Source organism: Elgaria multicarinata, chromosome 13 (assembly GCF_023053635.1).
Source record: "Elgaria multicarinata webbii isolate HBS135686 ecotype San Diego chromosome 13, rElgMul1.1.pri, whole genome shotgun sequence".
Taxonomy (NCBI): domain Eukaryota; kingdom Metazoa; phylum Chordata; class Lepidosauria; order Squamata; family Anguidae; genus Elgaria; species Elgaria multicarinata.
This window is the reverse complement of record NC_086183.1, coordinates 30,117,493-30,139,837: the sequence shown is the minus strand read 5'-3', so window position 1 is coordinate 30,139,837 and position 22,345 is coordinate 30,117,493. Positions and strand designations below refer to the sequence as shown.

Here is a 22,345-nt window from a genome sequence, read left to right as displayed (position 1 = left end):
TCTCCTGTTCTAGGGCCTGGATAGGGGCTCTACCTCTTCCAGTCATTTCTTAGTTTGAATGGACTTCGGGGTTTAATTGAGCCCTGCACTTCTCCCTGAAGGGTCTGTGTGTCATACAATATTTAGCAGCGGTAAGAGTGCCTCTGAGGTTGTCCAAGAGTGTTTCCTTTGCCAGCTTAACCCACAACTCTTTCCTCACACACCTGGGCATTAGGATGTGATGCAAAACGGACATTTCTTACAAGGGACTCAGCATTGTCTGGAAGGAAGTAGAATATCTGTACTCTGGGGAAGCCTTTCTCTCAGTCCCACCAACATCCCTGATTTGTACGCGGGAGAGGGCCTTCTCGGTGGCTGCTCCAAGGCTCTGGAACTCCCTTCCCAGGGAGGCCAGGCCGGCTCTCTCTGTGCCACAGTTTCGGAGGCAGGCAAAAACGTTTTTGTTTCAGCAGGCTTTTGGAACTATACTGGACCTGTGCTAATGTATTGGATCCCCCCCCCCCCTTTTAACCTGTTTCAGTTTTTTAATTTTTTAACATGTTTTTAATTTTACTGTAGGTTTAATTCTATTTTAATTTTTGTAATATATACATACATGTTTTAATCTTGTAAACTACCTTGAGTCCCAGTACTGGGGAAAAGACAGAATAATAATAATAATGATGATGATGATGATGATGATGATGATGATAATTCTCTTCCCCAGTTATCTGTAACAAACTCCCCCTTAATCTAGTCCAGCCTTCCTCAACCGGGGGGGGGGGGCGCTCCAGATGTGTTGGACTGCATCTCCCATTCTGGGAGTTGTAGTCCAACACATCTGGAGCGCGCCCCCCCCCCCCCCCGGTTGAGGAAGGCTGGACTAGTCTGATGTAGAACAGAGAAAATGCTGAAGGAGGCAGGGAAGGGACCCTGATTTTCGTTCCCCCTTCCGCTGGCCAACCTGTTTCCTCCTTCCCCGCTGCTGTCTTGTGTGTGTTTAAGGAGGGGGGTGGGGAAGAGAGAGAGAATGTGCTGGTTCAGGGCTCAGTGGCACGTTACAGCTGCCATGCATAATTCACACTGGATAATGCAGTTCTGCTGTCATGTGCGGGAGCCAGCCTCCCTCCCTCCCTCGCTAGCATCTGGGTGTAAAAATAGCAACACAGCCTGGCTAAGAATAGCACCAAGCCCCCCCCCCCCAGCTCCCCCCTTCCCTGCTGAAATGGAAAGCTGGGGATGACATGCCGCCCCCACCAATTCCAGTATCCCCTCCCCCCCCCGGAGGGAGGACAATGGGCAGGCCCCCATTTTGCAGCACAGCGGCGATTCCTTCTGGGCTTTGTCTGCAGGGATTTGGGGGACTCAGGCTCTGCCACTGCAGGTGGATGGAATTGCTCCTCCATAGCCCTGCCCTCCCTGCACTTAGAAAGCTAGCATGTCTTTTCTTTATTTAAAGTAGCCTTATGCCACTCACCCCCACCCCAAGAAGCTCCCAGTGCAGCTCACAATAAATCAGTAAAAGACCATCGAAAAAGACACCACGCGCAAAGGACGGGGAGGGGAAATTGGGAGGATGTCATGAAGAAAGCTGAGCTGGAACACTGCTCCCTGGTATGCTACTGTTCCGTGTGCGGGGACTTTGGGGGTATTTTAAAGATATATCCCTCTCTCTCTCTCTCTCTGGAGCGCCGCCTCTATGCTGAAGCCCCCGGTCAGTTTGTGACTACCTCTGGGAACTAGACATAAGGGTGACCGACTGTGATAACGGACAGGTCTCCTCTGCCATTCGTGATTGTGTAGGAAGGAGTGTCGGAGGCTGCGTCCTCACTGTGGATGGTGGCGAAGTGGTAGATAAAAAAATAAAAGGCTCAAAGCACTGTGCAAAGGCAATGGGAACTTCACACCGCCTTGAATTCTCCGTGTGCACACAGGCCTCTGGGTGCATGTTGACCCTCCGCGGCAGAGACAGGCAGCCTTTCGACAGCCGCATGCCCGGTCGCACAAGCGTGGGGTAGAGAAGGGCACTGTGGAACAAGACCCAGAAGTGCTGGGCGCTCCCAAGGTCCCCCACTTCCTAACTGGCTCTGCTCCTGCACCACCAGCTTCACGAGCAGAAACTCACCAGCCTCTTCGAGGGCAGAAACTCTTTTTCTGGCATGCGGGCCAGCAACTGATGTTCAACCCCACCGTCCATGAGGAGCAGGGCTGTTTTGGGGAACGGCGCTCTGCCCACCTCTGTTCCCCCCTTCCTTTCACCGAGGAGCCTGCACTGCCATCATCTTTGTATCCTCCCAGTGGATGAGGAGCAGCAGCAGCAACGGGAGGGGAGGGGGTTTGACACGTTGGCATCTGTTAGGGCCCTGCAGGGCACAGGGCGCTATTAATAGGGGCATGCATATGAATAAGGTCTCACCTCCTTCCCAGTGCAAATGAGCAGGCGAAGCGAGGGGCAGGGAAGAGAGGCTGGTGCTCAGAGCGGAGGGGCACTCCAGGCGCCTCCCTTGAAAGCCAATTTCAAGGTGGGCAACGGTGGCCAGAGATGGGCAGACGCCAGTGTGGTGTAGCGGCGAAGGTGTCAGGCTGGGGAGTCGGGAGATCCGGGTTCTAGTCCCCACTCGGCCATGGAAACCCACTGGGTGACTTTGGGCCAGTCACAGACTCTCAGCCCAGCCTCCCTCGCAGGGTGGTTGTTGTGAGGATAAAATAGAGAGGAGGAGGAGGAGGAGGAGGAGGAGGATTATGTATACCACCCTGGGCTCCTTGGAGGAAAAAAGGGGGGATATAAATGTAATTTAAAAAATGAAATAACTCCTGCCGATGTTACACCTGCTGAAATCCCCCCCCCCCTCTTGCACATCTAGCTCAGCTGCAGGAATCCTCTCCGTCAGTGCCTGGTACCCGAGGGGCGGATGGTTCACTCCCAACAGGCTCATGGCCAGGCTGTATTGTATTTGCTCCGTTTGTATTCCCCCTTTTCCTCCAAGGTGGTGCACATGATTCTCCTCCTCTCCCATTTTATCCTCACCACGACGTCCCTGTGGGGTAGGATAGGCTGAGTGTTCATGACTGGCCCAGAGAGCTTCAAGGCTGAGTGGGGACTAGAATCAAAGAACAGTAGAGTTGGAAGGGGCCTACAAGGCCTTCGAGTCCAACCCCCTGCTCAATGCAGGAATCCACCCTAAAGCATCCCTGACAGATGGTTGTCCAGCTGCCTCTTAAAGGCCTCTAGTGTGGGAGAGATCACCACCTCTCTAGGGAACTGATTCCATTGTCGTACTGCTCTAACAGTCAGGACGTTTTTCCTGATGTCCAGCCGGAATCTGGCTTCCTTTAACTTGAGCCCGTTATTCCGTGTCCTGCACTCTGGGGTGATCAAGAACCCAGATCTCCCGACTCCCAGTCCAGCACTCTGAGCACAGCGCCACACCGGCAATCCAGTATTTGAGTTTAGTCATGCCAGCGCTGCCCCGACCATCCTTTGGACAGGGGGAAGGATTGAAGAATGAGAGGTGAGGAAAAGCAAAAGAGAAATGCAGATGTCAAGGAGCAAAGGCTGAGTGAGGCAGATCTAGGGAAGATTAGAACGGATGATCGTGTTTTTAAAAGCTCCAACTGAATCCCTTGTTGTAGGTTGAGGTCTGGTTGGGAAAGGTGCAAGGAGGCTGCTAGGCTCTATCTTAGTCTCTGGTCAGCCTAAGCTAAGAGTTCGGCAACTGGAGCCCCCAGGGATGAATCTGGCCTTTTATCAGTTGGAGAGGCAGTGCGGAGTAGTGGTTAGAGTGTCAGGCTGGGGAGACCCGGGTTCTAGTCCCCACTCAGGTCATGGAAGCTCATTGGGTGACTTTGGGCCAGTCACTGACTCTCAGCTTAACCTACCTCACAAGGCGGTTGTGAGGATACAATGGAGGAGGGGAGGACCACGTATAAGGACTTGGCCGTGGTCTGCTATGGGTGGGAGAAAGGGCTTCCCGTCCCACAACTCTCCATCTTGGCCTCCCCATTCAACCATTTGACGTGGTTTGCCTCCCACTCTGGATTTTAGTCCTGGAGTGAGATGGCTACAAGTCCTTTAAGGCAGGCCAGCAACTGGACTGTGGGTCTGTGCAAGAGGGATTGGGGGCGAGGAGGGGGGGCGAAGAGAGCAAGGGATGGATGTGAGCAAAGGCAGCAATGAGCTTGTGAGCGTTGCTACCTGCCAGGTGATGCCCACCACAGCTGGGGAGGTGGGTTTTGAAATAAGAGACGGAGGAGGCCCTGCGTAGCCGTGCATGGAGGGAGCTGCAGGCAAGGAAGCGTTGTGCCTAGATGGGGGGCCCTGAGAGCTCCCACCCACCCTCCTGTAGCCCAGTATCATTGCGCTGCCCTGACGAACCCCTCCCTCTCAGCCCCCCCCCCCCCGTTTCGCCATTAAGCTCCTTGTCTTTGGGTCTGAAGTCCTTTGCTCATCTGGTTGGGACACCAAAGAAGCTTAGAGCGGGTTTAGGCTCTAAGTGCGCCACAGGGGGCCAGGGGGGTACGCGTGGAGGGGCTGCACAAGAGCGGCTTAGGAGAGGGATGTGGGGGGTGGGGGGGATTAGCACGTGGAGAGGAGGGGGAGCCCAGATGCTGGGAGGGGGAGCTCTGGAGGCTGGCAGTCCCTCGGGACCCATTGGCACGCCTTGCCACACCCTACAAGGCAGGAAGGGCTCTGGGTCAGGCTGCCTGGGGGCCCTTTGGCTCCAGGAGATCTCAGGCCGTTCGGCCCCTTGCAGCAGCGTGAGGCAGATGGTGCCCGGTTAACCCCCTTCTCTGGTTTTAGACCTATTAGAGGACAGATTAAGGGATGAAAGGCCATTGCAGCTGACGGTGGCGGGAGGGGGACAGCGTCCGTGGGGAGGGGAGGGGAGGGGAGGAGGGTTTACGCTGCCTTGCAGGGACTCTCGGGCCCAGAGGCCTGGCCGTCCTCCGGCTGCGTCCACAGCAGGGGCAGAAGGGACCAACCAGGAATCCGGGAGTTTTGGGGTTAGGACCGAAACTGCAGCTGAGAGCACATCTGTAGCAGGTTCGATGAGAGCAGGAGTCCTTGATGGTGACCAAGAGGTCGCCCATTTTGCTGCTGCTGCTTTACAGCGCCCTTCCCCAGCTGGCTGGGGGATTATGGGAGTTGTAGTCCAGCACATCCAGAGGGCACCAGGCTGGGGAAGGTGGCTTCATAATGCTTCCTCCTGGGCCTGTAACAGCAGCCCGACACACAGAAATTAAGCAGGTGGGATTTTACTTGTCGGGGGCGGGGGGGATGATGCGTTTCCCCTTACTTTCACACCCACTTTATTCTCCACGTGAGGCTGCTCTTGAAGGCGCAGGTGTGGCGAAAGGTTGAGCCGGCCTTCTCCGCTTTGAACCGCTTCAGATTTCGGAAAGGAGTCTTTTCCGGGGCAGCCAGCAGCGTCCGCACGTTCCTTCCTGCTAACCCCGGTTCCAGCAAAGAGGACACCAGGAAAATGAAGACAACATTTGGTTTTTTTTGTTTGTTTATTGCATACCTTATTGGTTTTTGGTTTTATTTATTTTTTAAAAAAATCACATTTGCTTGTTAAATATTTACATCACGGCAGGCAGCTGAGAGTGCGCCGGTCCGTCCGTGCAAGAGAGCGCACAAAGCCCCTTCTCTCCTCCACCCCCACCCCAATTGTTTGCTTTTCAAAACAAAACAAGTAAGACCCCCACCCACACACCCCCTCCCCACCCTCCCCTGCCCTGCGAAAAGCCACTCTGCCACCATGCGTTTGCATCACCTGGTCCATAAAAAGGAGACGTAGGCACAAGTTTCCACAAACCCCACTGTTTTGCTTGCACCATAGTTGTGTGTAGAGAAGAGTAAAGGGTTAAATCGAGGCCGGGTGCAGGAGGAAGAGGAGGGGGGGAGAGGCCTTGGTCCTCCGCTCCCCCCCACCCCGCCCCGCCGCCACCTAGCTCCTGAGGGGCTGGATTTCTCCAATCAGCCCTTAAAGCGAATGTGTTGGCCTTCCCCTGAAATAGAGGAGGGGGCCTTGGAAAGCACCCGCTGAATATTGCATCGTTAACCTGGGAGGTATTGCGGTCAGTTCGGTAGATGTGTGTCTTTTTTTGTCTTTTTTGCGTTGGCAACGTCGGAACCGCCGAGGCCCCCTTTCCCACGGGATCAGACGCTGCTCAAACGTAGGCAGACTCGCTTGACTGTGTCCGTCCGAGCGTAGGCACTTGAGCCAGCGAGGAGAGGTCCTTCTTGCGCACCTCGCAGATGGATTTCCGCCTGGCCTGCACCCCCCGAATGGCCGTCTTGATCTTGCGCCAGCCGAGGTGGTTCAGCTCGGCCAGGTTGAGGAGGACGCAGATCCCGCTGACGGCAAACATGAAGACCAGGAAGACGGTCTTCTCGGTGGGCCGGGACACGTAGCACTCCACCTCTTTGACGCACGGATAGCGGTCGCATTCGAAGATGGCCGGCACGTTGAACCCGTACAGGAAGTACTGTCCCGCCAGGAAGCCGATCTCCAAGGCATTGCGGAAAACCACCTGAAGCAGGGGGGGGGGGAGAGAAGATTAGGGGAGCAGATTCCCTGCCCCATTGACATTGGAGCCAGTAGCCCCCAACGGGTGAACGTGGAACTCGCTACCACAAGACGTAGTGATGGCCACCCATTTGGATGGCTTTAAAAAGGGGTTAAATAAATTCCTGGAGGAGAAGGCTATCAATGGCTGCTAGCCCGATAGCTACGTGCTACCTCCACAGTATCCGAGGCAGTAAGCCTGTGTGCACCAGCTGCTGGGGAACATGGGTGGGAGCGCGCTGTTGCACTCGTGTCCTGCTTGTGCGTTCCTGGTCGACAGCTGGTTGGCCACTGTAACGCTGGACTAGACGGACCCTTGGCCTGATCCAGCAGGGCTCTTCTTATGTTGCGGCTGGTGCTCAGCAGGCCCTGTGCCCCGCCAAGACAAGACATAACGTGGCTTGGGACACTGGACCCAAGCGTGGCAGAAGGGTTTGGCGGTGCTCTGAGCTCACTGGGCTTCGGGAGGCTGCGTTGATGCTGCCCGAGGCCTAAACGCAGCGTGTGCCTGCTGCTGTGCTGCTCCTCGCCCTGTAAATCTATAAATAAACAGATGGTCACTGAGATACTGCAAGACCCCAGTGCTCTTTCTCTTGCAAAGGCTGCTGGGAAAGGAGATCAAAACGACACTTGTAGTCTGGGCTCTGCCTTCTCGGCAGAGAGAGAGAGAGAGAGAGCATTAAATCTACATTCTCTTCTAGGGGACCCAGAGAAGTTCAATCCTGCAATCTTAATAAATCACACCAAGGGACGGAATGTACTGTATATTTTAGATTATGCGAGTCAGTGTGAGCCCTGGAAAAAAGGGCAGAAGCCCTATGCCCCCCACCCCCGTAGGGTAACTAGAAATCTTTCTTGCTACCCACCTGAGATTTCAATCAGATATTGCCCTCCCTCCATAAGGACTAGAAACGCGTTTGTTTGATGAAACGTGCTTGTTTGATTCTTGGGATGCTGTAATTCCATGCTCCTGCTGTGTGTCTGCTGAAGACCCCTCAGCCCTCTTCCTTCAGGCTACAACGGATGCCTTACAGCTGCCGGATATAATACGGGGAAGCTGCCCAGAGGGGTCCCAATGGGATTCTTGCTGAACCACAAGGCAAAGGAATGCAAAGACCAGCCTGAGATGGGAGCAAAACCAGACTAGGGGGGAAATGAGGTGAAACAGCGCATGGTACGAAGTGGCTGGGCAATTTGAGGGCGGGCGTTAGGTGCCACGAAGCTTGACCTGGAAGCCCAAGGATCAGGCCGTGGTCCCCTGCTGTCTGCCTCCTACCTGCCCCAGATATTTGCCAGTTGATATCTCTGAGCGCCTAACAGGAGGAGGCCCATTTCTGTCTGAACATGCAGGGGATTGTGCCCAAAGTGAATGTGATCAAATTTACTGATGCAGCCTAATTCGGCCATTTCAGGCTGGAGTCGCCCTTTGAAGTCTTGTGGTAGGTGGCGAATTATAACTTTGGGGTTGAATTGTGAGTGAGGGTTTTCTCCCTGTGATCTTTGAGAACAGGGCTTGAAAAAAAAGCATTGCAGAAACGATAATCTACTTATAGTCTCCAAGGTCTCTGATCAAACAGCCCCCAGCTTCCTTTTGGCTTAGGGGCAGGTGGGGTGGGGTGGGGTGGGGATAGCAAACTGCCACGCCTTTGGGAAGGATGAGCCCAGAACTCCTCTCCTAGTTCATGAGATTCAGACCAAGAAACTTTTCAGATTGTACACAAGAGCCAACACACACACACACACACACACTCCAGTACAGGCCCATGCAATGTATTTCCGGTATGAAATGAAGGGTGGGTGACAGACAGTTTTCACCCATGGGGCACAGCGTAATGGAACGGTCCTCTGTGTAAACAGCATTGAAATGGGTATTGCAAAAGAGCAAGGGCACAGGATGGCAGCCGCCTCTTCCCACAGACCCCGGCACGAACAGAGAACCGATAACCTCATTGGAGAGCTCCTTTGTGTTGTGAGGTTTGTTAAAGGACTATTGCTGTATAGAAGACATGCTGACTGAAGATGATGGGAGCTGTAGTCTAACCAGTGGAGGCGGGTGGCTCCGAGGTCAGTGGGGCATTGAATCTGCTCTGGAGAGCTCCTTTAGAGTTCTGACTGAAACCCGGAGCAGATTCACTGTCCCACTGACCTTGGAGCCACCAGCCATCACTGATGCGAACACATCTGGAGGGCACCTGGTTGGGGAAGTCTGCTGTAAAGGCATACCTATAGCCCACCCTTCCCGCCCTGCATGTATACATGCCCTGTGGAACAGAAGTGATTAAAACAAGGAGTGCCCGCTCCCTCTGCTTGAACTTTGTGGGGGATCAGCGCTCTGCATGAGTGTCCTGGTCAACAATCCCAGCATTGCAACACCTGAGAAAAGGTGACACCTTAAGAACCTCAGAAGATCCCTGATGCTGGATCAGACCCAGGGTCCATCTAGTCCAGCACTCTGTTCACACAGTGGCCAACCAGCCATCGGCTAGGGACTGACAAGCAGGACATGGTACAACATCACCCTCCCACCCATGTTCCCCAGCAACTGGTGCACACAGGCCTACTGCCTCAGGTACTGGAGGAACTTTGGAGTAACTCAAGACTATGTCTCCACAGCGTGACTGACTCCAGTCACCATCACCAGCCTCAAACAAATGCATGTCAAAGTGACATTATTCTTTACGGAGTAGGATAACATTTTGTCAGAGTGCACCTTGCTAGGTTGTGTGAGAAAGTCATTCCTGTTGACGTCAGGTGGAATAGCATTGGCCTTATTAGCCGCAACACCACGCGGTTGGCTTATGTGCCGTTTCTGATCGGCCGTAACCGCTGCATCTGTCTTGGAAACGCTGCCGCTTAGCTACTTATTCCCTACCTTAAGGTGCAGCAGAAGAGGGCATCTAGGAGTCCTCTAGTCACATTGTAAAGGGTCTCCCTTCCTCATATTGCCAAGAACTGACCTGTATGATGTAGAAACGGGAGATGCCTTCCTGTCGCTTGACCTTGGAGCTCTTTGGGGGCCGCAGGGGGGTGCTGGGGATCTCCTTCACCTCCAAGCAATCCGGCTCCTCCTTGGAGCCGTCTGGGTTCTGCACCAAGATGCCGTTGACGTTCTTCACCTTCTTGCCATCCCGTAGGCAATCCTTCTCCAGCAGCGGGTAGAGGAAGGAGTAACGCCGGTCGCGCTGCTTGGCCGACTGGTGCACAGAGTAAGTGATGAAGCAGAGGCTGGGCGTGCACACCAGGATGATCTGGAACACCCAATAGCGGATGTGCGAGATGGGGAAGGCCTTGTCGTAGCAGGCCTGGTTGCAGCCCGGCTGCAGCGTGTTGCACATGAACATGGTCTGCTCGTCCTCGTAAACCGTCTCGCCCACGATGGCCACAATCAGGATGCGGAAGATCACCACAACAGTCAGCAGGATCCTAGTGGGGGAAGCCAGGACAGGAGAACACAGTGAGAATGGGAGGCCCTGCTTTCCTGTGGTCTCTGAACTTGCTAGGCTGCTGTCAGCACAGCACAGTGCGCCTGCTGCATGGGTTACCGGTGTGTTTCTGAGCCAGATCCACAGAGCTTCTCTACACCAATGATTTAGTGCATGCTCATGACCGGTTACTCACGGAAGTTTGTGTGTCCATTACATGACGTCATTAGCATCCAGGTCCCCTCCCGCGCCTTTTCAGGTTTACCCCGCTTCAAAAAAAAACCACCAGAGATAATTGAGTATTAAAATAAACGTGCACGAACCGTAGTGTGTAATGTCGGCATAGTGTGATATTTCAGCTGTTAGATGGTGCCTGGCTAATGAGAAAACATGGGAGGGAATGGAAATGGAAGGTTTCAGTTCAAAGCACGTGTCCACCCGAGTAATAGAGTCTATCGCAATCCCACAAAGAATGCGGAAGCATCAAACCCCGGGTAAGGAAGAGGGATTTTCCCTTAATACAGAAAAGCCCAAAGTGCTGTTTTGACCTTTAAAGCCTGAAACAGTTTGGGACTGAGTTACTCGAAGGACTGCCTGCACCCATATCACCCTGCCTGAATTTGAAGATCTGAAAGAGAGACCCTTCTCATTTGCTCACCCATGACAGCAATTAGGTGGGTGATCACACGTCAGATGGCCTTCTCTGCAGTGGCCCCACACTTTTGAAAAACCGTCGGTCGGAGGTCCGCCATGTTCCATCATTGCAGTCTTCCCCAACCTGGTGCCCTCCAGATGTGTCAGGCTACAACTCATATAATCCCACAGCCAACATAACATCTGGAAGGCACCAGGATAGGGAAGGATGTGTTACGGGTTTACAGAAGAAGCAAGTGGAATATGTCCACTTGAAACAACTTTGAAGAGTTCTAAGGTGAGGAAACGACTTGTGCTAACAGAAGTATTCAGAAGTACAAAAAAGCCTGAGACGGGGGGGGGGGGCTTTCTCAAAGCCCCTCATGGGGGGAAACTGTGGTCAAACCAGAAATCCTCCCAAGAGCTCTACTCTGCTGCAAGTTAAAAGGGACGATTTAACCAGATCATCAGTAACGCAGTTCCAGGTACAGTGTGCAAACCAGAGATGGAAAAGCAATAGCGAAAGGCCGCAACCCTTCACCCGCTTACCTGGGAGCAAGCCCTACTGGACTCGCCGGGACTTATTTCTGAGTAGACATGTATAGGATTGCACTTACATGCAGCAGTGCCTTGCACTTTTTGAGACTAAACCCCAAGAACTTTAAGCACACAAAGAGGGGCGTGAGTTTCTGCAGTCTGCAGTAACGTCTGGCGAGTTAAGTCAGCTGTCATTTGTGCGCACAACTGGTGGAGAAATAATCTAAACCAATTCCAAATTGTCCGGTGGAGCTGGCTGGGAAGGGGGTGACCTGGGACAGGTCTGTGGGGAGAGGAAGGATGGTGGGGGGCGGGAAAGAGAGGGATTAAAGCTAGAGGCTTTTTGGCATTAACATTGGCAATGAAGATGAACAAGAAAACATCCTAACCCTTGACAGGATGGGAGAGCAAAAGTGAACTGCAAAGAGGAAGATGTGGTCCAGAGGGTGTCAGAAGGTGGACCGAAAGATGCTTGGGTAGCCTCTTGAATGAAACGGATTATCTAGATCCATTTCAATCGGGTTTCAGGCCTGGTTTTGGAACGGAAACTGCCTTAGTCGCCCTGTGGGATGACCTTTGCCGGGAGATGGACAGGGGGAGTGTGACCCTGTTGGTTCTCCTGGACCTCTCAGCGGCTTTCGACACCATCGGCCATGGTATCCTTCTGGATAGGCTGTCTGAACTGGGAGTTGGAGGTACTGCGTTGCAGTGGTTCCGCTCCTACTTGGATGGCCGATTCCAGAAGGTGGTGCTGGGGGATTATTGCTCTGTGCCGTGGCTCCTAAGCTATGGGGTTCCACAGGGCTCTAAGATCATCTACAGGGGCCCTTCTCCGTGAAGGCAGGTGGCTACTAGGAGGAGGGCTTTCTCTGCTGTGGCACCCTGGTTGTGGAATGAGCTCCCCAGAGAGGTCCGCCTGGTGCCTACACTGTACTCCTTTCATCGCCAGCTGAAGACCTTTTTATTCTCTCAGTATTTTAACACTTAATTTTAACTTAAATTTAAATTTTAGTGTTCTAACTCTGTATTTTAATCTTATATCAATTTTGCTGCGTGGTTTTATCCTGGTTGTGCTTTTTATACTGTATTTTGTATTTGTGCTTTTAACCTGTTGGTTGTTTTATTATGGTTTTAATTTTTGTGAACCACCCAGAGAGCTTCGGCTATTGGGCGGAATAAAAATGTAAGAAAGAAAGAAAGAAAGAAAGAAAGATGCTGTGAGCTGCGTTGCCACTGCTGTATGGAGCAGCAGCGAACCCACAGCTACAATAATAAAAAGGAAGCATCAATGTGCCGAGTACTTCATAACGTATAAGAAGGAAGGTTGCTGCCCCAAAGAGCTTGCGATCCAAAATTCAACACTGGCGAGATTTATATGGGTCTTTATCCAATCCTGGCCCCTTTTCTGGCCTTCCTGAATCTTCACATCAGGGTACCACCCTTTGGTGGAGCTTCCAAGGCAGTTGACACAAACAAGATAAAATATACCGAAATGTCACCGCCAATGTGTGTTGTAGAGTACCTTGGAGCGGTGCCCTTTCTTCTTAGAGCAGGAGATACACGTTCCCAAAACTTAAATCGGAGACAGGGTTCAGCCGCAGAACTTACTCTCTGTGCCAAAGTGCCTCTGAGTACATGCAAAGTGTCTCAACCTTAAGATTGGGGAAATCAGTCTTCTGTGCACTTGCCAATGTTCACATTTCTTCTTTCAGAAATGATGCAACGGATATATAAGCCCTGTCGCAGATTTAACCTTCAGCAACTTGTATCTCCTGACACGAAGCTACCTGTACATTACGCTCAACATCTAAGGTCCTCCTCCTCCAGGTGCCTACTCCAAGGGACGCTCGGAGGACAGCAACCAGGGAGAGGGCCTTCTCAGTGGTGGCCCCCCAATTATGGAACAATCTCCCCAACGAGGCCCGCCGGTTGCCAACATTGTTAGCTTTTCAATGCCAGGTCAAGACCTTTCTCTTCTCCCAGGCATTTAGCAGCATATGTTGAGTTTTTAATCAATCCCAGATCTATTTTTAGGTTTGGCTGAGAGCTCAAAGTTGTTTTGAAATGTATGTTGTCTTTGTATGCTGTCTGTCCTACGTTTTTATAGTTTTGAATTTTGTTATATCGAGTTTGACTGTTTTAATCTTTTGTAAACCGCCCAGAGAGCTTTGGCTATGGAGCGGTATAGAAATATAATCAATAATAATAATAATAATGGGGGGAAATGAATTGGTTACAAGTTGGGATAGGGTGAAGTAAATGGGCAACTTGTATGCAGCAGCAGGCACCAAGTGGGGCATGTTCAGGGACACAGAATTCTGTGTTTGTCTTTCTTTTTTCCTTCTTTCTATTTCAAGCTTTCATTTCACACCGGAAATATGTTGCGTGGGCCAGTGCTGGAGTGTGTGTGCGCATGTGTTGATCCTTGTGTACAAACAATCTGATGTTTTGATTGAAAAGCTTTTTGGTCTGAATCTCATGAACTAGGAAAAGAGAGAAGACCAAGGTCTGGGGCTTATTCTCCCCACAGGAGTGGCAATTTGCTAGACCCGCCCCACCCACCTCTGCAAAAAGGAAAACTGAGGCTGTTTGATCAGAGATCTCAGAGTCTATGAAAAGACTAAAAAAAGCATTACAGAAACAATAAAGTCCTGTTCTCAAATTTAGCAGGGAGACAATCCCCACTCACCATTTAATCCAAAAGTCATAATTCGCCACCTACCACAAGACTTCAAAGGGCAACTCCAGCCTGAAATGGCTGAATTAGAATGTATCAGTAAATTTGATTAAATTCACTTAGGACGCAGTCCCATGCTGGCTGGGGTATGCTCAGGAGTTGCAGGCCTTTTTTCTATCTAAACATGCATGAGATTGTGCCTTTTGGATTCTTACTCACGACAGGTGTCAAATTAGCACAGCATAGCCAGAAAGTTTGTGTTTATTGCCAATTACTGCTGTTGTGAACAGTCACTGTGCTTATCTTGTGTACATCTGAATTTTGAGCAGAAATGACACAGGCTGCACATAGTGTGTCTCATGGCCTTTTGACCCCCAAAGGTTTGCCAGTTATTTCCCTTTATCCATGAGCATAAACCAGCTGAGTTAGGGAAACATTTCATGCATCTACCAGCCACCCCCAAACTCACATCATCCCCACCCAGGGGTTGATGGTAGTTGCAGTCTGACACATCTGGAGGGCGCAGGACTGGGGAAGGCTAAATTCTAGCCCTTGAAAGATGCTGCTGCAATAATTCCTGCAAAAAAGATTTTTTAGGAATATGGGCTTTCCCCCCACCCCTGAAACTGTTTAAAAATGGGAAGAGATGGGTCAGGAGTAGGGTGACCCTATGAAAAGGAGGACTTGGCTGCTGTATCTTTAACAGCTGCATTGAAAGGGGAATTTCAGCAGGTGTCCTCTGTATGCACACAGCACCCCATGAAATTCCCTCTTCATCACATCCATTAAAGCTGCAGCGCTATACTAGAATGACCAGATACAAAAGAGGGCAGGGCTCCTGCAACTGTTGTGATGAAGAGGGAATTTCACCCAGTGCTGCATGCCTACAAATGACACCTGCTGAAATTCCCCTTTCAACACAACTGTTAAAGACACAGGAGCCTGGTCCTCCTTTCCATAGGGTCATCCTGGTCAGGAGGAAGAGGTATTCCACAGGTGAAGAGCAGAAGGAGGGACCGAACAAAGAGTTGGCTAGGAATGCAGGTTTTTGCTGTATGAAATAAGAGGATACCAAAGAGTGCAGGAAGATAAAGAGAGACATGAATAGGTAATGCCAAAGTGGGGTGGGCCCCTTGTCTAAGGGGGCCCTGTTGAAAAGGCCCTGTAGTGGCCCCGTCCTCTGTTAGTGAAACCGAGTGGCCCAACGTGGCTGCAGGGGCATCACTCCAAACAGCTGGGTCTGGGCCCCCGTTGATTTCCCACAATACCCCAGAGTAACACTAGGCCAGATGCATCATGGGAAATTAAAAGGGTGGCTCAGCCCAGCCACATAGCACTGCATGGAGCAGTGGGCCTTAATAAAAATTTAAGCTGGGGGGTGGGGACGCAGGATGCAGGGCAGCCACCAGTACTGGGCTTGACTGAGGGCCCTGGCAGCTGCCAATCATGCCAGATGCAGATGCCCAAGGTACTAAAAGCAGAAGTCAATAGTTCCCTAAAACAGCCCCATGTCTCCTCTGCAGTTAAAAGTTTTTTCCCCTGACTGTGCAGGCATCTAGCAGCCTCCTCCAATCTGGTTCTCTCCAGATGTGTTGGACTCCAATTCTCAGCATCCCCCCCCCAGCCAGGAGGGCAAGGGCACCCAGTTGAGAAATGTTAAAAACATCTGTGTTGGTCTATTGCAGTGTAAGTAATCACAATGACCGAGAGTCTTCTGGCACCTTATAAAGCAGCTCCCCACAACCGGTTCCCCTCCAGATGTGTAGAACTCCAACATCTGGAGGGAAGCGGTTGAGGAAGAAAGTTCTAAGGACTTCCAGCTCTATCATGTCTTTCAAGGCCTACGGTCCTCTTCATCAGACGTTTGCAATGTTATCCACCGGGGAATGAAAGAGAGAGAAATTATTGATGCAGCCTTGGGCATATACACCGGCCAGCACAGGATAACTCTGCATGCACCTGACGAAGTCAAGCCAGCCCATGGCCATGCTGGCTGGGGATGATGGCAGTTGTAGTCATTCACATCCGGAGGGGCGCAAGTCAGGGCAGGCTCAAGTAGTCTACAGTCCATGAAAGCCCTATGCCATAACAGATGTGTTAGTCTTTAAGGGGGGCGTAAGATGTCTTTATAATTGATAGCCATAAATTGGGTACTGGGTGCCCCTGTCTTAGAAAACTACCCCACAGAGCTGTGGAAGGAAAAGATGACCCCCTTGGGGACGGGCTAGGCAAGGGATCTCTTGTGCCCCCCCCCCATCCCAGAAGGCGGATCCCGGCCTGGGTCCCAGCTCCGCCACTCTGCGAAGAACCAGGTGCCGCGGCCCGTGCACACCAGCCAGCACACCGACCCCCAGGGCGGAACGGCCCTCCCCCAAAAGGCTCCCGGAGCGGGTCGGGGAGGCAGCCAGGAGCTCCGGTCTGCGGATGCAAAGCAGGACGAGGCGCCTCGGGGCTTTCAAGGGAGGGCGGCGAAGTAACAGCAGCAGCAGCAGCAGCAGCAGCAGGGGGAATTTCAGCACACGCGGCTTTTCTCGCCACCTCGCGCCGTTCAAGCGACAAGCGGGGCAGGCAAACATCCCCTCCCGGAAACACGGCTGGGAAAAGGCCGCCGGCCCTGACTGCCCCGCCGTGCCCGGGTTGCCCCGGCGCTCCCGGCACCGTCCCCCCCCCGCCCCCAAACCCAGGGATCCCTCGGCTCCTCCCCCTCTACAACTTTCGTGTGGGGGGGGGCTCCTTCTCTTCTCCCGTCCCAGGGCCTCCCTCCCTCCCTCCCCGGCGTCGCCCCACTCCAGCCCCGCGGCGCGTCCCCTTCACCCACCTCCCTATCATCGTCGAATGCTGTTGCACCGCAGCCTCCAGCAGCCTTTCCAAAATGGTCCACTCTCCCATCGCTCCGGGCTCGACGGGTCTCCCCGCATCCGAGTGCTCCGACAAGGCTGGGCTGCTGGTGCCGCCCTCGTGCGCCCCGCGCTGCGCTGCGCCCCCGCCGCCGCCGCGATCGCCCCGCCGCCGCCGCCGCCGCCGCTCAGCGCTGGCCCCGGGTCGCCCTCATCTGCCGGGGCCGGCTGGGGCATCCGGAGAGCGCCCCTGGCTCATGCCCGCCGGGGGCTTCCGCTCTCCTCCTCCTCCTGCTGCTGCTCGGCGCGCCGCTTTCCACCTGGGTGCCTTTCAAGGACACCGAGGCGGGCACGGATTAAGCGCAGGAGCCGCGAGCGGCGCGGGGGCGTGCGAGGGAGCGCGGGCGCGGGACGGCGGCGGGGGCGCGGGGGGCGCGCCTCACCCCCCCTGCCTGGGATCGCCGCCGCCGCCTGCCCGGCAGGACCCTGCGGGAGCGCTCCCCCCCACTAGCTTCCGAGCGGGACCTTACGGGGGCGCTCCCCTCGCTCTCCCGAGCAGGGATCCGGCTGCCCAACGGGACGCGGCCGCCCGGGCTGGCTGGCTGGCTGGCTTCTCGGCGGTTCAGCGGCGCTGCTGCGGCAGCAGCTCAGAGCGGAGCGACCGGGGAGAGATGGATGGATGGATGGATGGATGGAGGCACGGATGGCGAGGGGCGCCGCAGAGGGAGCGCGGCGGCGCAGCCTCCACCGGCCGCTGCTGCTGCAGGGGCGCTCGCACCTGCCACTGCTCCGGAGGGGGGGAGGTGAGTGAGTGAGTGGGGGGGAGCACATTTCATGTGGGAGGAGGAGGAGGAGGAGGAGGCCCCAAGAGAGGGGGGGGGGCAGAGTTGCTATATTTAGGCATCCAGGTGTAATCATACAGTCATAATCACAGAATGGAATCGGAATCATATTCACACACACACACACACACACACACAGGTGTGATGTAGGCACCTAAGCACAGACAGCGTGTTCCTGACATCCTTGCAAAGCGGCAGGACACCGAGCAATGGGATTCCACATTGGGGAGGGGTGTGTGTGTGTGTGTGTGTGTGTAAATATCATTTGATTTAAAAGGTGAGCATGTACTGTCACCATCCTTATGAGCAAGCAACATTGCATGTGCACATGAACACTGTGGTCATTGCTGCGTCTACCCACAAGCGCGCGCGCGCACACACACACACATTCCCCTTGCGGTGTTTCGGCTGCGCTCCTGCCTGCAGTCTCGGAACACACGCAAAGTTGCGGCGTTCTGCTGCTCCCAGCCGTCTTGCCTGTGCATCAGGTTGGTTGTGGGGGAGAGCTGGCCCATGGCGAGTGACCAGATTTCACCGCATACATCTGCACACAGACACACACACGTATTGAGACAGAGAGGCGAAAGATTGCAGCATTCGCAGGTGAACGTCCAAGGGCCGCTGTTTTCCTCCCCCTCCATAGTTTTGGAAAGAGGCGAACAGATACACACACACACAAACACACACACACACACCCCACTCACACCAACCCATGCACCGAGCATCCTTGTATGAAACAGAGGGTGTGTGTGTGTGTGTGTGTGTTTTGCACGAGAGGCTGGGAGATCTTTCCACCTGTTAGTTTTACCCTACCCAGTGCCTGTTTGCATTCTCTTCCCCTCCTTATTGTTTCATTATGATTTTATTAGAATGTAAGCCTATGCGGCAGGGTCTTGCTGTTTACTGTTCTACTCTGTACAGCACCATGTACATTGATGGTGCTATATAAATAAATAATAATAATAATAATAATAATAATAATAATAATAATAATAGCTGCAGCTTCTCTCCTTCCCGCACAGCCACGAGGACCTGATGCAACCCTCTTCGCGCACAGCTTGCCAGAGTCCAGCGGACTCCACACTGGAGTCCGCTTTGCAGCTTCTCACCCCCTTCACTTCCTTCTTGACACCAGTCCCTGCCTGAGAGCTGCAATGATGAGGCAACAAAGGTGTCTCCCCCGGGCTGGTGGCCAGGGCATGGTTCTGGAGCTGCGACGGGGTCCCGTCGCAGCTCCAGAACCAAGCCCTGGCCACCAGCCCGGGGGAGACACCTTTGTCGTTTTCGGTCCAGAAACATTTGCGGTCCAGAAACAGTGCCAAAAGTCACATCATGCTCTAGCGCAGCCATCGCCAACTGGGGGCCTTCCAGATGTGTTGGACATCAACTCCTATCATCCCCAGCCTGCTGAGGGGAGTTGACATCCAACACATCTGGAAGGTCCCCAGTTGGTGACAGCTGCATTAGAGCGTGACCAAGAAACTGAGCCTCAGGATGGGTGTCTGTAGATCAGAACCGTCTGGATTCTCTCTGGGGGGTGGGTGGGAGTTTAGCTCCCAAGAGAGTGGCGTTCCCCCCCCCTCTTTGTCTTGTAATCTTCCACCCCTGAAACTGGGTGGCCATGTTTGCACTGGCAAGGATGCCTTGGGTGCGAGAGAGGCCCAGGGGCGCCTTACCGTATCACCCTGCGTGCAGAAGTCACGAAAGTGCACGACACGCATGCGTGAGCACACGCAGACTCACACAAAGGAGCCTCACAAAAAATCCAGCAAACCCTAATAATTATGGGTGTTCTGTATGTGTGTGTGTGTGGTCTTTCCCCAGTTTCCGTCACGCTCTCGCAGGAGCAAGAGACACAGTCAAGGTTGGGGCAGTGCAAACAGTAAGGGGAAGTTCAGCAGACGTTAGGCAGGCCTTGCTCTCAATGGCTCCTCTTTAGTTCTATGGAGCGAAGCAAACAGCAGCATCCTAGGGCATAGTTGAGAAGGGGCTCTAGCTCCTCATCTCAGGCGATGGGGTCCCCACACACATCCTGGCAGAGAGCAGCTTGAAGCCTCCACTCAGACCCAGACTTCGGGGTGGGCGAGATGGACACCCACCTGGGTTGCCCGGCCGAAGGGGGTGCCAAGCAAAGCTTGGTGGTCCAGTGTTGGCTGGATGCACTGACTATAGCGAGTTTGGGCAAAGGAGAGCAGTCAGAGCTCCATCAGACGAGCGTTGCGTTACACACTCCTTGCTGGGCACTCATGGATTTTTGCAGGTCCCTCTTAGACCTGTTCCTCCTGCCCCTTCTAGCTTTCTTCATGCAACAAAAACACCCCAGTACGATGTAAAATAAAGACAGAAGTTGCCGCTCTCTCCTGCTGTGTGCAGAAGCTGCAGGATCAAAACGGCCCAATGAATGCCCCCACCCTGTGCACGTTGTTTACTTCCTCTTTCAAAAGAGGAAGTAAAGCGGGACAATCGCGTGGGTGGAGAAGCGATGGTAAGGAAATGCGATTTCCCCCTGTGTGATGAGGCCTTGTGTCGTTCATCTTTTCTCAAAGTTAGAACATAAGAACACAAGAGCAGCCGTGCAGGATCAGATCAAGGGTCTATCCAGTCCAGCTGTTCTCCCAATGATGAACCAGCTGTCTATGGGAAGCCCCCGAGTAGAGCAGGAGCGTGACAGAACCCTCCCACCCATGTTCCCCAGCAACTGGTGTACACAGGCATGCCACCTCTGATACTGGAGGTAGCATATAGCCATCAGGACTAGTAGCCATCGATAGCCCTCTCTTCCTTGAGTTTTGCAGGTTGCTTTGATGCTAACAATAAAAATGGACTCTCATCAATCTGGTTTAAAGTATGTCCCTTTTTCAATTTCCAGTTTTGATAGCATTTCATAGAATCATAGACTAGTAGAGTTGGAAGGGGCCTAAAGGCTATCAAGTCCAACCACCTGCTCAAAATCAGATCAAAATCAGCAGAACTTCAAGGCATATAAATAAAAACAGAAGAAATTGTAAGCTGATGCAGGGCAGGGGTGGGGGTGGGACAATAGTGCCCCCATGCCTAGGACACCATTTTTCTGAGAGCCGGTCTGGTCCCCCCCAACTGGTCCGGTCCCCCATTCCCCCCCCCCCCATGCAGCAGCTGCCAGAAAGGAGCCGCAAGTGGTGTTTAGCTCAGTGGTGCCATCAGGGCAGGGCTTCGGCGTGGAAGTCCAGGCCCCACTGCAACACAATAAGTGGGCCCAAAGGCAGCAGGGTCTAACTGGCACATTTGGAAGTGAATGCAGAAACGACTGAATCACACCACTGGCTTCGATTGATGCCAGGAAATTACTCTTCGGAGAAACACTCGGGGAGTCCCATTCCGGAGGGGGAGGGGGGCAAAGGCAAAAGTTGTGCCCCCCAAAATAGCTCTCAAAATTCAAACGGCATATTGTACCTTAAGGGTGCAATCTCATACCTGTTTAGACACACAGAGAAAAGTCTGACAACTGCCAGCATTCCTCAGCCACTAAAATGACCATTGGTGACACTGCCCTCCTATGTGCCGGTTCGTTCCCCAACTCCCCCTTTGATCTTTGTTCTCCATAAACATTTCCCCATCCCCCAACCCATCAGGTATAGCCCCAGCGTGTTCTTTGGCTATGCAGCCCCTTCGGGCTCTCCAAAAAGCGTGTCCGTAGCTCCACCTAGTGAACCTACGGAGAGTTGCACCTAGTCGCACTGTACCACTAGGCAGGAATTTGGGCTCTGTTAACTTGGAACCCCCCAACCTAGAATCTTTTCCAAACATATGCCAAAGTTTTGTGCTAGTTTTGTGCCGTTTTGTGCTGCAAACCCCGAGTTTTGTGCTGCCCCAAGAAGCCGGGAAACAACATACCCTTAGGTTTGGTCTGGTGGATGAGAAAAAATTCACATTCTCAGACAAACTCCAAACCGGTGCCAAAAATTAGTGCTAGTTTTGTGCCATTTTATGCTGCAAACCCCGAGTTTTGTGCTGCATCCTAAAGTGTGAAAACGACATGCCCTTAGGTGTGGTCTGGTGGATGAGAAAAATTTCATAGCACAAAACTCGGGGTTTATGGCACAAAACAGCACAAAACTAGCACTAATTTTTGGCACCAGTTTGGAGTTTGTCTGAGAATGTGACATTTTTCTCATCCACCAGACCACACCTAAGGGCATGTCGTTTCCTGGCTTCCTGGGGTGGCACAAAACTCGGGGTTTGCGGCACAAAACTAGCACAAAACTTTGGCACCAGTTTGGAGGTTCTATGACAAAGTTCATTTTTTGGTGTGTTAACTACGAAGCCCCACTTGAAGTATCAATACACAGCTGTTGGTGGCGGCACAAAACTCGGGGTTAATGGCAGAAAACGGCACAAAACTAGCACAAAACTTTGGCATATGTTTGGGAAAGATTCTAGGTTGGGGGGTTCCAAGTTAACAGAGCCCAGGATTTGCAAGGTTCAACTTCACACCACTATTTACACATTATACTTTAGGGTGGATTCCTGCATTGAGCAGGGGGTTGGACTCGATGGCCTTATAGGCCCCTTCCAACTCTGCTATTCTATGATTCTATGATTACACTGAATACACACTTCTTATCATTTCAATGCTGAACCTGTGCACTGAGGAGTAATGATTTCCTACCAATTAATACACTATGGGGATGTTTTTATTGGCAGGGGTTGGGAAAAGTCTTTTGGTCAAGTGTCAACCCTGGTTGCAAATTGGCAAAGCTTAATTTGAGCCGAGATATGGAAAGAACCCCTGAAACACGGAAATAACAGAGAATGCCCCCATGCATGTACAGAATGCATTTCTTTCAACACTGACTCGCCATAGCTG

General features: G+C 52.8%; 3 protein-coding genes across 3 annotated transcripts in view; 2 read left to right on the top strand and 1 right to left on the bottom strand.

Annotated features, from left to right (window-relative positions):
* Positions 1 to 5,132, top strand: part of EHD2 (EH domain containing 2) — a 67,344-nt gene extending 62,212 nt beyond the window's left edge. The window contains exon 6 of the transcript XR_010026065.1: positions 5,105 to 5,132. The gene's annotated coding sequence lies outside the window, so the exon portion shown is untranslated. The remainder of the gene's footprint in view (positions 1 to 5,104) is intronic.
* The window catches only part of NOP53 (NOP53 ribosome biogenesis factor), a 32,580-nt gene extending 22,855 nt beyond the window's left edge, over positions 1 to 9,725 (top strand). The window contains exon 13 of the mRNA XM_063139720.1: positions 9,686 to 9,725. Coding sequence (XP_062995790.1) covers positions 9,686 to 9,710 — 25 coding nt within the window. The 3' untranslated portion in view covers positions 9,711 to 9,725. The remainder of the gene's footprint in view (positions 1 to 9,685) is intronic.
* Positions 5,917 to 16,720, bottom strand: LOC134407781 (gap junction delta-2 protein-like). Its single transcript, XM_063139724.1, has 3 exons — positions 16,639 to 16,720; positions 9,509 to 9,974; positions 5,917 to 6,516 (listed from the first exon to the last, which is right to left on the bottom strand). Exons 1-3 carry the CDS (start codon positions 16,707 to 16,709, stop codon positions 6,154 to 6,156), a joined length of 900 nt encoding a protein of 299 aa, XP_062995794.1. The 5' UTR covers positions 16,710 to 16,720; the 3' UTR covers positions 5,917 to 6,153.
* Between the last annotated feature and the right edge of the window lie 5,625 nt (positions 16,721 to 22,345).